The sequence below is a fragment of the Ochotona princeps genome, chromosome 13, assembly GCF_030435755.1.
Source record: "Ochotona princeps isolate mOchPri1 chromosome 13, mOchPri1.hap1, whole genome shotgun sequence".
NCBI lineage: Eukaryota > Metazoa > Chordata > Mammalia > Lagomorpha > Ochotonidae > Ochotona > Ochotona princeps.
In genome coordinates, this window is record NC_080844.1 from 42,859,961 (window position 1) to 42,877,016 (window position 17,056).

Genomic DNA, 17,056 nt, shown 5'->3' on the forward strand with positions numbered 1-17,056 from the left:
ACATTCCATACTCTTTGCCTTGGACTTAGCTGTGCAATGTTGAAGGGGTCTGGAGTGTTACCAAGGGCCTAGAGTATAATCAAATGCATAACTCTCCACTTCAGAGATGAAACACAGGTCCAGGCAGTCAAGCTGCATGAACCCATCAAGCAGGAGTAGTTCAAAATGAAAACCAGGCTTCCTGATTTTGAAACAAATATTCTGCTCCCTACCCCTTGCTAACTCCTATCACATAGATCGGACATTTTATACTACATTGTGGGACTAATGGGATTTGGCAGACTAGCCTAGGAGCCTGTGTTTCACAGTTCATATGAAAAAAAAAATTGCAAGTTGTGTCTCAGAATTCAGAGCACACCTTTCAACCAGCAGCTCATCTTCTCACCAGTCTGGTGAATTTAGTAACTGTCCAGCAGGAATGGACGAGGAGGGTCAGTTCACATTCTTAATTACTTGGTTAGAAGTGAACAGAACATAATTAACCAAAGGAAATATTTAATGTAGGTACTTGTGATTGAGGATTGGTCCTGCACCAACCAGCCACAAAGTCACACACTGTTGTTTAAAGGAGGAGAAGAAAAAACAACTTACTTCCAGGGCCCATGGGAGAGGGAATCTAACAAACCCAGCTATTAAGAAAGTACAGGATTTATAAGAGGCTCTCCTTGTTAATAACAAAGCAAAGCAAAGCAAAGCAAAGCAAGCAAGCAAGCAAGAAAGAAAGAAAAAGAAAAAGAAAAGGAAAGGGAAGGAAAGGAAAGAAAAGAAAGAAAAGAAAAAAGGGAGGAGACTTAGTTGGGCTTGAACATATTCACTGATGGTCTCTAGATGCTAACACTTATAATGATGGCACAGCATCAGGGATTATTCACATCATTAAACATGTCAGGTTACATTATTGTGTTGCAACATCAACCTGTTATGCAGTCTCTCAGTCTTCATACTTTGTTGCATTTATAGTTAGGCTATCTGCTCCTGGATTTTAATATATAGTGAAGGAAATGTGCTGGCCTAGGGACTGGAAGTCAATTTATCTTCTACAGGTACGGACAAAGGCAATGGAAGTGAAAATGAGCAGTAACTGTATGCTGTGTTGATCCAGCTGGTAAAACCTTGGAAAGGAATGGTGGCAGCAGAGCTGCCTCCCAAAGAATCATTCAGAAAACTTTTTATTAGTTACTTTTGATACCTCCTTACAATTTAGTTTCTGATCCTCAATGTATTGAAAATTCATCGTTTTGTTACTAAAAAATTTGTACAAATGTGTTGAACCTGTGGGACTGAAATACATTTATGTTGGAATTGAATATATCTCTGTTTCTAGAGAATTGAAAAATTTACCTCATCATTAAGACACATTCTTTGATAATAATATAGTTCTTTTTTAAAAAAAAAAGATTTATTTATTTTATTACAAAGTCAGATACACATAGAGGAGGAGAGACAGAGAGGAAGATCTTCCATCCACTGATTCACTCCCCAAGTGAGCTGCAACAGCTGGTGCTGCACCGATCTGAAGCCGGGAACCAGGAACCTCTTCCGGGTCTCCCACGCGGGTGCAGGGTCCCAAAGCTTTGGGCCGTCTTCGACTGCCTTCCCAGGCCACAAGCAGGGAGCTGGATGGGAAGTGGAGCTGCCGGGATTAGAACCGGCGCCCATATGGGATCCCGGGGCTTTCAAGGCAAGGACTTTAGCCGCTAGGCCACGCCGCCGGGCCCTGTAATAATATAGTTCTTATGTTTAATCCAAATTATTTCATTTTCCTCTTTTACACACAATCAACCAGCTTGGATGTCCAATGCCCATCTACTGAGCACTCAACACTTGCTACTTAGCATTCCTGGTAATTCCCACTCCTGTCTCAGGTGTGTCATACTCATGGAACCCAGACTTCTCTTAAAAACTTTTAATTTTGCTTTTTCCACTTATTTTCATGTAACAATAAAATGCAGTAAAACATTTAAATATTGCACAGTGAAACTCAGATAAGTATGCTAACATTGTTACCTGATTGTAGCTCCTGCCATGTTAAAGATCTAAATGCTTGCTCATTAGAAAATGTACAAAAACAACCCCACCTAAATTTGGACCCAAAAGAGAGTTTAGAAATATTGAATGTAAAAAATTTAATCAGAACCAAACATCAGCAGGAGCAATGACTTGGAGCAACATTGTAATTTTTTTTGTTCTCCATTTATCTTACATTTCCCAATTGCTGTGAAATAAGTGACAAGCAGAGCAGAGGGACCACTGCCGTAACTGAATCATAGCTACTAGGAACCAGCCCTCATGAAGGACATGACAGGTGTGCCTTTTATGTCGAAACCAAATAAGATAAAACGAAATTTAAGATTTCAGAAGTTGTTAACTTCGTAAAAGTCATTGATCTGAACTGAGGAATGAGATTAAGAAAGAGCATTCAATTACTGGACAAGGACCCAATAAAAATGCCCTTAGATGGGTCATCAATAATCTGTGTGGAATGGAGAATAATTTCATGGGAAACAGCAGCTTTCTAAAAATTTTAAAAGGCTCTGATACTAACTTCACTACCTGGGCATCATCAAGGACTCATGCTCCGAGGACAGGTTTCTGCAACTGGGGTTTAGAATGAATGGCATATTTAAGACTTCATGTTCTCTGCACAGACTGACTGAACATGGTGGCAAAGATGCGTGTGCATAACGAAGTAAGTAACTTTCTATTTTAAGTTCTTCCTTCAGACCCTCTAGAAAAGCAAAAGGTAAGGATGCTCCTCTCTCTCGAAGGCCAGAACTATGACCTTTAAAGGCTAGAGCAATAATTGGGGTTCCTGGCAGCCCAAATTCTGGTTCCCAACCATTTTTAGATATTTCTTGGCAATATAACTGTTTTTTGAAAGCATATTAAAGTGTAAATGCCCAGTCTAAAAGCAGAACTATGCTTGGGAGATATGGATAAAGGAAGTTTCTGAAAGGCCAACAATCACTGGTGAATTTACATATCTGGGGACTCTGTAAGAGAGGAAGTGTGATGATTTAGAATCTGCAGGTACAGACTCTAGACCCACCTCTTCCTCTAACCAATGGGTTACTCTTGGATCCAGACTTCTGTGGAACCTCAGTGGCCTTCTATGTCAGACAACTTGGAATCAATCCCTCATTTTTTTCCAGTTTGTTGTATATAACCAGTGCTAGCACATAAACATCCTCCTGAATATATAGAAAAAGCTGAAGAATTATTTAAAACTTAGATTTTTCTTATTTGAAACTATGGGTCTTACCATACACATTTCTAGAAATTAGGGTAGAATAGCAAATACAGAAAAACTAATATAAGTGCATTTCAGTAAAATCATTTGTAAAGGACATTTCTGATTTCACTTTAGGCTTGATATGCCAAATTAGAGGTATCCCAATTAGATTTTTATCTTTGTGGTTAACAACTATCTGGGTCAAATATACTTGACAATGGTGAATGAAGTCCTTAGTTTTTCACTTCTCCATGCTTCTTCGAGCACAGCCCAAACCAGCAGGGCTGCAAACATGCGCAATGATAATGGGTAGTAAGATCAGGATCATTGCCATAAGATGCAATGTGAAGACAATCATCAACAGGTTGGGAATCTGAAGGTCCTGAAGTGAGCAGGTTTTAGCAGATGGAATCAGCGACCTCTGGGTGGAACAGGTGGGGGAGGATGGAAGGTTTCCCTGGCTGGAGGTCTGAAATGGAAGAGAAAGTAACTCTTTTAAAAATCATTTGATTAAACAATTTAGGCATTCAGAGTTTATTGTCAACTTGGCAATACTGTGCAAAGGATACGCTCCTCAGTCACTGTGACCAGACACACATCTGAATGACACACATGCTAGCTGCAGCTCAAAATTTCAGTTGCACTGTGAGAATCACCAGTGGAGCTTTTGTTCGTTGATTTAAGAAACAGAAACAGTGATCCAGAGAAAGCTCTCCCATCCACTGATTAATTCCCCAAATATCTCCAATGTCTGAAGCAGAGGCCCAGCCTGAAGACAGGAACCCAGCACTCAACCCAGGTCTCCAAAGTAAGTGACAAGAACCCAGTTCCTTGAGTTACCACTGTAGTTTGCTAGGGTCTGCACTAGCAGGAAGCTGGAGTCAGAGATAAAACTCAGGTAGTCTGATAGGGGAGTTGGATATCTTAACATCTAGACCAAATCTCTATGGGACCTTTAAGAATAAAAAATAGGGGCCAGTGTTGTTGCACAGTAAGTTAAGCTACCACTTGTGATACTGGCATCCTATATCAGAACACCAGCTCAAGCCCTAGCTTCTGTGCTTTCTATCCAGGTTCCCGCTAATGTGCCTGTGGGAACTGCAGAGGACAGCCCCAGCGCTTGTGGTCCTTCCATCCATGTGGTTGAATCATCTGAAATTCTAGGTTCCTGGCTTTGGTCTGACCAGACCTGGCTATTGCATTCATTTGGGAGCAATAGCAGATGAAGTGTTATCTCTCTCCTCTCTCCCTCTCTCTCTCTCTCTCTCTTTCAGTAGATATATACATCTTAAAAATAAAAATAATAAGTAAAAAGTAAACAAGTTCCAGCCTCTATCCCAGACCCAATCCATCATAATCTCTAGAGGGCAGGGTGTGAACAACATATTTCAATACTGTCCTTTCCCAAACCAGGCATATTAACTAGCCAGGCCTTTTAGTTTTTATTCTATTCAGGACATTTCCTTTTTTCCATCTTAAATTATTATTTTATGATACAGTTCCATAGGCTCTGGGATTTCTGTTACCCTCTCCCCTCCCACACTGATTTTCCCTATATTATTACAATAGTGTAGTTCTTAATAACCAGTCATAAGTCCATCATGGTAGGCATAGACAATGGCAAAGAGTCCAGCATCCTATTGTCAAGATATATTGAATAGTTTCAATGAAAGTCCATCTTTGATCTGGATGTAGAGATGCATACTGCATTGTATCCTCTCATCTGGATGGGATAGTCTCCATTACACAGTTACTATACATCCCCTTAAATGAAAAGCCACAAAACAAAATCAACAACAGGAAGAAAAATATAAATTTACAACACCATGAAGTTAAATCGTGTTACTGAATGACTAATGTGTTGCTAAAGAAATGAAAAAAAAATCAAGAATCTTCTTGAAGAAAATGATGCTACTGTATGACCTATGAGTCAGTGAAGAATTTAATATGAGAAGAAAAAACTATTTTGAAGAAATAAAGATAAAAACAAAAACCCGGGCCTGGTGTGGTGGCCTAGCAGTTAAAGTCCTAGTCTTGCACACGCCAGGATCCCATGTGGGCACGGTTCTAATCCTGGCAGCCCCATTTCCCAGCTTGTGGTCTGGGAAAGCAGTTGAGGATGGACCAAAGCCTTGGGATCCTGCATCCGAGTGGGAGCCTTGGAGGAGGTTCCTGGCTCCTGGCTTTCAATCAACTCAGCTCCGGCTGTTGCGGTCACTTGGGGAGTAAATCATCAGACAGAGTATCTTCTCTCTCTCCCTCTTCCTCTGACTTTGCAATAAAAATTAATTTAGGTATTTTAAAAATCCATAAGATATAGTTTCCACTAATCTTTGTTGCTGAGATGTGTCTCCTGTAGACAACAAATGGGACCTGAATTGGTTTTGTTTTTTTAATCTAGTCTACTTATCGCGGTTTACATTCAGGGTTAATATGAATAGATGGTAATTTGAATGTCATTTTAGGTTGTTCATTGTTTGATTTAGTCTTCTGTTGTTACTTTACTGGGATGTTCTTCACATTTGCCATGGTGGGTGCCATTGCTTTTCTCTGTCAGGAGAACATCTTTAAGTATCATTTGTAGGGCAGGTCTGAAATAGACATATTCTTTGCTTTTCTTTACTGTGGAAGAATTTTATTTTATTTTCAGACAACGGAAAGCTTTGCTGTGTACATTATTCTGGACTGACAATTTGTTTCCTTTTAGAATCTGGACGATGTCGCTCCATATTCTTCTGGCCTGTAAAGTTTCCTGTGAGAGGTCAGCTGTGAATCTGATGGCATTCCTGTACAGGTCAATTAATTTTTTTCATGTGTACATTTAAGGATCTTTTCATCATGTTCAATTGAAGACAAATCAATTATCATATGTCATGGTGAAGACTGCTTTTGGTCAATCCTGCTGGGAGTTCTGTGCCCTCCTGGATGTTGTTTCCTAATTCTTTCTCCAGACTAGGGAACTTTTCATTTATTGTTTCATTAAATATATTTTGAAACCTAGCTTCTCTTTCTGCGCCTTCTGGAACTTCATAACTCTTACATTTGACCTTTAACAGTGTCCCTTAATTCTTGAATACTTTTTTTTTTAGCTTGACCCAACTCTGCTTCCAGCTTTTTGATTGTTTCCCCATTGTGACAAGAACTATCTCCCAATTCTGAGATTCTTTTTTCTGCTTCCTTCATTGTATTATTGACACTTTCCACCAAATTTTTAATTTGCTTTAATACGTCCTTCATTTCCAATAATTCGGCTTGATTTTGTTTCAGTGTTTCTATTTCTTAGGTGACATATTGCTTAAATTCCTTGAACTCCTGTATGTGCTTCTTGTTGATAAGAAGCTTTATAATGAGTTTTCTGAATTCTGTACCCCTCATTTCCTCAATGTATTCCTCAGTTAATTCTGAGGTTGGCAAGGGTTATTGCTCCTTTGCAGGGGAGTCTTCAGTAATATTTGTCTTCTCTTTTGCTCTTGGTCATTGTACTTTAGTTATAAGATCTTCTCCTTGGGGCAGGTTTCCAAACTGTGTCATCCACAGATCTGCAGTTTGATTTTACTTATTGTGGTTGGTACATGGCTCTTTATTTGCAGTCACTTGTGCCACTCCCTCCAGCGAGTTTCAGGTCTGGGCTCTTATGTTAGACTTTCACCACAGTCTCCATAGCCTTAGCTCCTGGCTCACTGCTCTCTATCTCCTGTGATCCTGTGCTGTGGCTGCAGTGTTATCTGTTCAACCTTTCTCCCACTTCCAATTTGAGCAGATCCCAGGATTAGGGAGATACCAGGTGTCCTAAATAACTAGGTTGTTGGTGGTACTGATCTTGCCAGTACCTGCTGGCTGTTAGGTCTGAGAGCTACCCACACCTATTTTGTCCTGTAGGATGCCAAAGTTGGTATTATTTTCACTGTGGTATCACTGCAATGCATTGAGCTGGAATTGAGTTTGCTGCCAGGTCAGCACATGCAGTTCACTCTTGTCCCTCCAGTCTCACAGCCTTTGCCATACTGTACAAAATGGTACCTGATGTACCACTGTGGAGTTCTAGATCTGTTGGCCATTAGGTCTGGGGGCTACGTGGACCTATTTGGGTGAAACCTGAAGGATACCATGTCAGTACAATGCACTGAACCAGAAATGAGTTCTCTGTTCCTAGTCAAATCAACTGAATCAAACAAATCAGCAGGATGGGCAGTTCTTTACCTGGGTTCACCTGCTGAGTGCCTCATGAATTCCCCTTCCCACCTGGTTACTGGTGGAGCTTTGGCCACTGGGAGAGCTCAGATCACTGCTTGCTGAGTGCCACTGGGTATTCTGGTCATTGCAATACACACTGTTGTCTCTGCTGCTTTCCTATGTCTGTCAGTCTCCAGGTGCCCTTCTGACATTGGCCTGCCCTCTGCTATTTCCTGGAATGTGCCTTCTCTGCTTCACCCTGGATAAAGATTCTCCATCTGTTTAAATGTGTCCTTCTATTCTGCCATCCTGATTCTCTAACCAGGCCTTTCATTTTCTGATGCCTGTCACTTTGGGACCATGAGATTCTGGAAGGCCTGCCCATCAACTCAAGGTGGGCTTATTCCTATAAAAAGCAAACAAGTTGCCTGCTGGTTAAGTCCAACTATGCCTTTTATATACAAAGCAATCAACCCAGATCCAAACCACAGTATCTCCTCAGGGTCACTCGACACCTGCTCTTATCACCAGGCGCCAGACAACCCTGCACTCCAAGGCCCACTGACAGTATTCAAACTAGCCAATCCTAAATCTGCTTACCCTGTCTCTAATGTTTGTTGGAAACCAAAATAAAGGATTTGTCCACATATTCCCCTCCTTCTCTGTGTGCCCTCCTCCATCAGTGGTGTGGCTTACCCCCTCCTTGTGGGAATTGTGAGTTTAACAATCTTTCTGATGGTAGTTGTTTCCTGATCTGTTGCCTTTGCCAAACCTAAATAATAATAAAACCCAGACTGTAGCGGCTGGTGCTGTAGCTCAGTGAGTTAAGCCACCACTTGCAATGTGGGTATCCTACACTGAAGTACTTGGTTCACTTCCACCCACAAGGGCGGCTCAGATGGAGTTTCTGGCTCATGGTTGTTGCAGTTATGTGGGGAGTGAAGCAGAAGATGGAAGATTCTCTATTTCTCTCCTTTCCCCCTTCCTTTCCTCCCTTTCTTTCCTTCTTTCCTCCTATCACTTTGCCTTAGATTTTAAAACACCAAGAATTCTAATAGGCATCCAAGCAGCAGACGCACTGCAGGAGAGAGGTCTGCAGAGGGAGGAACTGAGCATGCCCAAAGTGTGCTTCTTGCTACTACTTCCTCAGGTGATCACTGTGCTATCCCAGCTCTGTGTCTGCTTTCTTAGAAGTTCCCTCCATGTTATTCTGGATGGCTTTTGCATAATCTCAAGTGACACTTCGGGTGACCCATTTACAGACAGGTTTAATGGTTACAGATGGCATTTCCACATATGTACTGTGAAACCAACATTTAGCTCCCTTGGAAACAAGTCAGTAAGTGATGAAAGAGCACTTTGTCAGTGCTATAACTAAACAGGGCTACTCTGCAGTTGCACACCCGAGGACTGAATGAATCAATGAGCAAACATTTACTAAATGTCTCTTGAAAGCCAGTTTTGTGTAGGTCAAGGAAATGACAGCAGTATTTGGGAAAGAGAGGCTGTCTCAGGAACAAGAAAGACAGGCAAAAGCAGAAAAAAGTAACCACAGGCCTCCCCAGGAAATCCTGCTCTGGTCCCCAGAAGTTGGTGGTTTTGCGTGATTGTTACTGAGCCACAGAGCTTTGCATGGTAAAGACACACACACACAGTGCCCCATCTCCTTGGCCTGCCCTGTGAACTACAGTGTTACAGCATGTAGCACCTGAGTTCATTTAGCTGTCCCCTCTCGCCCCCACTTTCTCCTTTCTCTCAAACATCTCTCCATGCTGCATTCACCCCTGCCTGTGGTCTATAACAGCAAGCCCAACTGGCACACAGCGTTCCTGAGGGTTCTCTCAGTGGTGAAGACAGCCAATAGGGTGTGCCTGTAAACCATTCCAAGTGTCTGCACGAGGGAGTTGAGAATTTATGACGACATACAGAAGACACATTTATGGGCACCTCTGTGTGTGTGTAGATTCAACTGCTCAGAAACTGCTTTCTCACCTGCCAGGTGAAGGCTGTGATGCCCAGCCTGGGGCTTACAGACAACTGGAAGGTAGGCAGCATAGCCTCTGGCTTGAAATAGCCACTGAAGAAGAAAAGCTGCAAGTATTAAAGGTCCATGAGTCGCACATTGCAACTTCCACCATAAAGACAATCCTGATTCCCTCCTGGTCCTTTCTTTGAACTCTGCTGCCCAATCCTGTATGTAGGAGGGTGGGGAGGAGGAACCTACAGACATTCAGTTTTTTACTTTCTTCTTTCTTTTTAAAATATTTATTTGTTTTTATTGGAAAGGGACAGATTTACAGAGAGAAGGAGAGACAGAAAGATTTATCCACTGGTTCACTCTTCTAATGGGTATAATGACTGGAGCTGAGTCAGTGTGAAGCCAAGAGCTAGGAGCTTCTTCCAGGTTCCCTATTGCAGGTGCAGGGTCCCAAGGATGTGGGCCATCATCCATTGCTTTCCCAAGCCACAAGCAGGGAGGTGGATGAGAAGTGGTGCAGCCAATACACGGATGGGCACCTATATGGGATGCCGGTACTGACCTGTGGAAGATTAGCCAATTAGCTATTGTACTGGCCCCTCCATCTCTGTTTCATTCTGATCAACAACCACAGCAAAAGATGGGCAGGCCCATCTCTGGGATGTGAGTTTGGGATGAAGTATGTGACACAAGCCAGGGAGGCAAAGGTATTAAATCAGGAGTGACTGGTGGTCTGGGAACAGGCAGCCTCTCCAAGACTTTGGGAAGCTGCAGACCCCACTGTCCAGGGATACCTGGGCTCTGGCTGCTTTCTCCTTCCCATGAGGGTTGGAGGAAAACGTGAGGCCTTGCTGATGAGAAGGGTGGTTCAAGATCCAGCATATCTGGTGTTGGTTAGCATTCTTTCAATGCAGGGCTGATGTTTATCTTGCAGGTGTTTGTGTAGCTATGTCCATTGTTTAAAATAATTTTTAACTTCCCCATTGGCAGACAGCCTTGGTCTTCAGGGCTGCATGCTACGGCCATGCCAGTCTCTCTCGGGAGCTCCAAAGACTCTTCAGCAAGTAAAGAATGAGCTCTTGGTGTTGCAGGAAGCCTCCAGATGTAGGCTCTGATGGGGCACTACCCAGGCTGTGCCTTCAAGAGGTGTATACAGACTACTAGTGAACAGGAAAACACACTGAAAATACAGAGGCAATGGTTTAACAAGAATCTGTCTTCTTCTCAGCCATGGTAGGACCTTACTTCTGCAGAGTATGGCACTCTCAGCACCTCACAGGGACTAAGGAGAGGGGACAATGTCCTGCAAAGATATGGAGAATTTGCTCCTACTCTCAGCGCCATTTGCCTCCCATTTCTTTGATGTTTCTGTTAAAAAACGCAGGCAAATTCAGAGATGTGAAGTCTCCCTCCACATCCTGAAATCCACCTGCTCCATGGGGAAAGACTCGATGGCTAATCATTTAAGAAGTTTGATAGGCTACCCAAAGCAGTACCAATCTCTCCACTCATCCAGCATTTATCTACACAATTACTACACATTTATTAGCTTCCTCATTTGTGCCAGTCATGTGTCAAGCACTGAGAATAGTAGAAAACTAATAAAACGTAGTTGCTAATGTAGTGAAGCTTCCACCCAATTGAGGCGACAGCTACATAAACAAAGGGACATATTATAATTTGAGGGGGACCAAAAGAAGATTCACTCTGCAGATAATGGAGAAGGGCTCCCAGAGGAGGTGATGTTTGGACTGAGTCCTAAAGGATGCACAGGGACTTTCTACGCAGAGACTGGAAGGGAGTAGAAAGACAATATCTCAGGCAAGAGAGATGGATTAGGCAAAGACAAGGTAGCTTGCCAGCTCAGCTTCCTGGCTCAACTTACCATGAATCCTTAAGAGGTGTGTACAGGGGATGGACTGGAAGTGTGGGAGGGAGGAGAGAAAACTTGAGGCTAGTTAGGCTCCAAGCACACTAGAATCCACAGGATTACATCTGAAAGGCATCTGTGCCAGAAACTGACATCATCAGCTGTTTCTATTCCAGAGAGTGCACTTGGGTTGCAGTGTGGAGGAGGAACTGACTGGGTCTCCAAGGATGAACTCGGACACTAGCAGATGGGAAGAAGGGGGTGGATCTGACAGCTGAAAGAGCTGCCGGATGGACAGAGCCAGGAGACACACTGGATATGGAAGCTGTGGGGGAGTCAGGAAACCCAGCATGACTCTGGACTGAGGGTTTGGAGAAAGGACAGAATGATGCCTCCATTTCAGGCAGAGAGCCCATTTTGCATGGGTTGTTTGGGATACTTAGGGACACTTAGGTGGAAGTCTCCAGCCAACAATAGGAAGGAGAGGATTGACTTAGGGATGAGAATTTGGACTCTGTGTGGCGATTCAAGTTGAGGGGATAGCCTAGGCAGAGGAATGATCAGAACTGGGATGGTGTGTTGGGTGAGTTGGAGCCTACACCTGCCAATGCTGTTGGAGGGGAGGGAGGACTTGGGGAATGTGCTGGAGATGAGTAGCTAATTCCAGCTTGTGGGACTGGAGACAGGGACACCAAGCTCAGCTTCCCCTCCTGTCTATAAGCAGATCAAGCAGCAAAGTCATTTAGGTGAGAGACCTGTTCTAATCTCTGCTCAAAAATCTCATTGTTTTATTATGAAAATTATATACATACTTTCAAACCAACTGCATACTTGAAAATCTTGTCACACCAAAAACGCATACCAATTCTAAGTCTAAATCATTACAGATTTTTTTACAAGTAATCTTTCTTTGCCCGAAGTGTTTTCCTCCCATTCTTATCCCAACATGCCTCCAGACTCCCTAGATAATTCCTCTGCCATCTCTTCTAACACACTAAAGGGCATCCTAGTCTCTAACCTTTAATTTCAGGAACCTGTTTCTCTGTTTTCTTTCTTTTTTTTTTTCTTCCCTTGACAAGACCCCATAATATCTCTGTAGCTCTACCTCAAGCCTGACAACACTTTTATTTGGGTAGATTAGAGAACTGCTTCCAAAGTCCTCTATTTTCAGGACTAAAATATTTTGGGTATTGAATCCTTCCTCTGACACCTTGGTTTTCTCGGACAGGTATAACACAATGACGGAGAGAGAAGGCTGTGGGGTCAGGCATGCCTGGGTTTGCCATGCAGAGCATGCCTCAACTCACTCTTATGTCCCAGTTTCTAGATCCGCAAAATGGGCTAAAATGAAATATCTACCTCATAGGGTTATGGACTGAATTAAACAATGTAATATTTGGGTATGTTTTGCATAAAACCTGCCATATAGCAAGCTCTCAATACATGATCCTTATTATCATAACTGTTCCTGGTAGCCCTCCTCTGCAGCCAATAACCATGTTAATAATTTTTAGGGAATAAAACATTATCCTAATGCAAGTCACAGGCTTTCCTCTGGGACTGATATTCTAATATATGTCCTCTGGTCTACACCGAATGAGTGTGGCACAACCTGGTGCTGTGGTATGTGTGTGCACTATGCATGTCACTACATGAGTGTTGACGACAGCACCAGGAAAAACGGGAAACAACAAAGGGAGAAACGGAGTGATCCTCAGGATAGAGTCAGCCTCTCTTTCCAAGACAGAAGGAGGAAGGCAGGCCTCCCAGCCACACCCCTTCCAATCCTATTGCTGAACTTCACTGAAGCAGTAGAAAAAATGCAGAAAAATATCCTGGCTGATACAAAAGCTGCCTGGTATTAACCCTCTTCTCAACCCCTCCCAAAGTCTTGTATCTCAAGAATGAAACTCGTGAGGCAAGGGCTCCTCTCTGCATGGAGAGTTGTGGGAGTCTGCGTCTCACTGCTCAGCCTGTTGTTCTGCTCAAGCTTCCAAGCAGGCCTATGCTTCCCATCAAGACGGATGCACATCAGAGCCCAGTGAATTTGCCAGACTCTTCAGGATGCTGCTCCTCTCCAGGTCTCCAGATGCTTCCTCTTGTATGCGAACAATCAGACTGTTGAGCTTGCAACAGGCCAAGAACACAGTCAACCCTTCAAGCTCTGTGAGGAAGTGGTTATTACCCCGGCTTTACAGTAAGGGAGACATGTGAAGTCAAATAACCCAACCAAGCTCATGAGCAGTGACCAGAGCTTTGACCCTGAGAAGGAGAGTGGCTCTAGAGCCTGCCTGGTCCTGGGAGTTTTGCAGTGTTTCAGGTTCCTGTTCATTTCCACTTCCTTCTTATTGCCTATTTCCATAGCAAAGCCAAGGACACCTGTTAATAGCGAGCTGAATTCTAGCTAAACTAGATAAAAATTACTCAGAAAATTGATACTCATCAGCGCATTTCACTTACAAAACACTTTGTGTGAGCACAGTGTGGTAGCCTAGTGGCTAAAATTCTCACCTTGCACACACCAGAATCCCATAGGGGTGCCGGTTGGTATCCCAGCTGCTCCACTTCCCTTCCAGCTCCCTGCTTGTGGCCTGGGAAAGCAGTCGAAGACAGCCCAAACTCTTGGGACCCTGCACCCACATGGGAGACCCAGAGGTGGCTCCTGACCCCTGGCTTCAGATCAGCTCAGTTCTGGTCATTGTGACCACTTGGGGAATGAACCAATGGATGGAAGATCTTACTTTCTGTCTCTTGTTCTCTCTGTAAATTCAACTTTCCAATAAAGAAAACAAGTAAATCTTTAAAAAAATACCGTGTGTGCAACTGCATAAAGTGCCACTTAGATCAGTCAAGAGTCCATAGTGAAATGCCTGTGTCAGGAGCAGGTGTTCCACTTGGCTCTATGCTCGTTCTTAGGTCATCACAGATGCACCCCAATTCCCAAACTCCCCCAGAATTCAGAGAGTAAGGGGAAAACATCCCACCAGCTTTGGTGTTACCTCTGGGAGGCAGCTCGGGGAGGCACCCTTGGGGGCCGCTCCGTTGGCACAGAGGGTGTTCCATCCATTTGGGGGCCAGGACTCCGACTTCGTGTAACCTCCGGAACCTCATTATCCTATAGCCAGTGAGAAAAGAAAGGAAAGTGAAAATTACATTATGCCACCAGCCTAGCTATGCATCCACATCCCACAAGTGCCTCATCCCTTCTTAGGCTGGGGATGCAGCTTGTTCATGAACTAGTGATTGATTCAGTTGCACTGGCAGCTGTCCACTTTCTCCCAGAGTCACCAAGGAGGACAGTCTGGGCTCAGTTAACATCCATCACCTGAACTCTAAACCCATTACTCAAAGTGGTGTGTGGCCCATCTACATGGATATCTCCTGGGGGTTTTCAGAAATGCCCACCTGGGTCCTTTTGCAAGAATTTTCAGAGTTGGTAGTAACTCTGGTGGCCCTTCGACATGTCCTAGCCAGTGGTCACTGGATCAGAGCAGGCTCTCTGATCCACCTGGGCCAACTTCGCCTAAAGAAGTGTGGAGCCCCTGCCTAAAGAAGTGACACACTCTCCATATAGAGGCCTCATGGCTCTTAGGATCACATGACTATAAGCCCAGAGATGCAAAGAACAGCCATGTGCATGGACAGAAGAAAGCACCTGTGCACAGAGAAGCAAAGCTAGTAGCTGCTGGAACCAAGTCACACAGAGCAGTGGCCTCAGCTTCCAGTGGTCTCGTTGCTCCTCCTGGGATTGCCAGCTCCTTCCCACAGGCCCTTTTTAGGCTTAACCAGTCTGTGTAGACATTTATCTCTCTGTCTACCTACCTATCTTCTTCCTTTCTTTTCTAATTGAGGCAAAATTCACATAACATGAGGCATTTGAAAATGAATAGTTGTGTGGCGCTGAGTGCATTCACAGTGTTGTGCACCCCACCACCCCCAGCTGTCTCTAGCCTCAAAACTGATTCATCATCCAGGGTATTCCAGCCAGTGGGTTCTTCCAGTGCAGCCTTCCCACCAGCTCCTGGCAGCTTCCAGTCTGAAGTCTGTCTCTACGGGCTTGTCCGCTGCAGGTATTTCACATCACACGTGATCCTCCGTGTCTGGCATCTTCCTTCTGGGACAGATAGATGGGAGTGGGGTCTTGGGGACCTCACCTCATTGTCTCCTTCCATTCCACTGCTCACACTGAGGAGACTCCGTGTGCTGGACCGGTTACTCGCACTGCCTGCAGAGTAGAAACAAAGTCAGCCAGATTGCGAGTTCTTTGGGGTAAAATAAAACGCAGGGCTCCAGCACTTAAGTTTACTGGTGAAATTAATGCATAAGCTACGAACATGGGATTCTTCAAAATGTGCCAATCTTATACCATTTTACCAAAGTTTTTCTTTCTTATACCATAAAATGAGATGGTCCACTTTTTTTTAACCACTTATTTTTTTTTCCTTTCTGGCTACCATTTCCTGAGGGCCTACTATACATTGTGTGCTTTAAACAACATGACTGCCACTTAATCCCTATGAAAACGCTGCTTCATATTAGTGTCATCATGTGAAAGACCAGGAAGGACAAGTACTCTGATTTGCAGCTGTTCAGTGGTGTCTGATTTTGTTACTGCAGGCTTTTTTTTAAATTTAGTTTGAAATTGCAGCAAATATGTTTGTGCACTACACATGCAGATATGTTCTCTAAGAAATGGCCAGCTTCCCTGACTCAATTTAAAACTCAAAGAATAGATCCAAAGAGTATAATTTCTGCTCAGGGTAGGAACTGTGACTATGTGAGTTCAGGTGCTCATGGCTTCTGAGTTGGGAATTAATGGCCTACATCTTTAGAATGGTGCTGATAGAACTTTCCAGGAATGGTCTGTTGTGGACTATCCAGTATGTGACACATGGCAACTATAATTGAGGCAGTGCATTTTGAATCTTCTTTAGTTTCAGTTAACTTAAATTTGAATAGCTAGGGGCTACTGTATTGCTCAACACAGTACTAGAGCATGTCCAAGTACATGGTGCTCTAGCTGTGACTAAGGAATGGTCAGTTAACCACCTATAACATGCTGGGTTTCACTTGAATTTAATAACAGTACTAACAGCTCTCAGGTTTGCTGAATTTCTACTACAAGAGCTACCAACCATACTAGTCTATCAGTAAACAGTCCTGGTTTTGACTTCATTTATGGTGTCAATTTTGACCTAATTAATTTAGATGCCAACTTGAATATAGCAGACTATGACAATAAGTTTAGCTTGTTTCTGAGGAACACATTTTACATTGAAAATAATGTGTTAAGGGTCAGACCTCTGGCACAGCAGTTAAGATGCCACTTGAGGGCAGGTTGTGGCAGAACAAGTAAACCCACTGATTGAGATGTCCAACATCCCATAGAGGAATGCAGGCTTGAGTTTCAGCTACTCTGCTTCGGTGGGAAGGTAACAGAAGATGACCCAAATGCCTGGATCCCTGCCACCCACATAGGAGACTTGACTGGATTTTCAAGTTCCTGGATTTTGCCTGGCCCAGCATAGCTGTTTCAGGTATTTAGGGAGTGAAGCAATGGATGGAAGATCTCTCTTTGTCTCTACCTGCCTTTCTAAATAGATACATAGATAGATATAGATAGATAGATAGATAGACAGACAGATCAACCAACTGTTCTTGCGGGAAAAATAAAAAATAAACTAAAAATATCCCAATACATCAAAATACTTTGTTCACTTGGTCACACTGTCTCCTCTCCCCACTCTCCCCATCCCACATGTGCTCACAGTCTGGAATCTCACGTCTCTAAGCTCAGGACATA

General features: G+C 43.5%; 1 protein-coding gene across 3 annotated transcripts in view; it reads right to left on the reverse strand.

Annotated features, from left to right (window-relative positions):
• Window positions 1-1,787: 1,787 nt before the first annotated feature.
• PIK3AP1 (phosphoinositide-3-kinase adaptor protein 1) overlaps window positions 1,788-17,056 on the reverse strand; it is a 190,138-nt gene continuing 174,869 nt past the window's right edge. For all 3 annotated transcript variants that reach the window (XM_058671639.1, XM_058671638.1, XM_058671637.1), the window contains exons 15-17: window positions 15,408-15,478; window positions 14,253-14,368; window positions 1,788-3,701 (exon numbers count right to left, since the gene is read on the reverse strand). In XM_058671639.1, coding sequence (XP_058527622.1) covers window positions 3,644-3,701; window positions 14,253-14,368; window positions 15,408-15,478 — 245 coding nt within the window. In that variant the 3' untranslated portion in view covers window positions 1,788-3,643. The remainder of the gene's footprint in view (window positions 3,702-14,252; window positions 14,369-15,407; window positions 15,479-17,056) is intronic.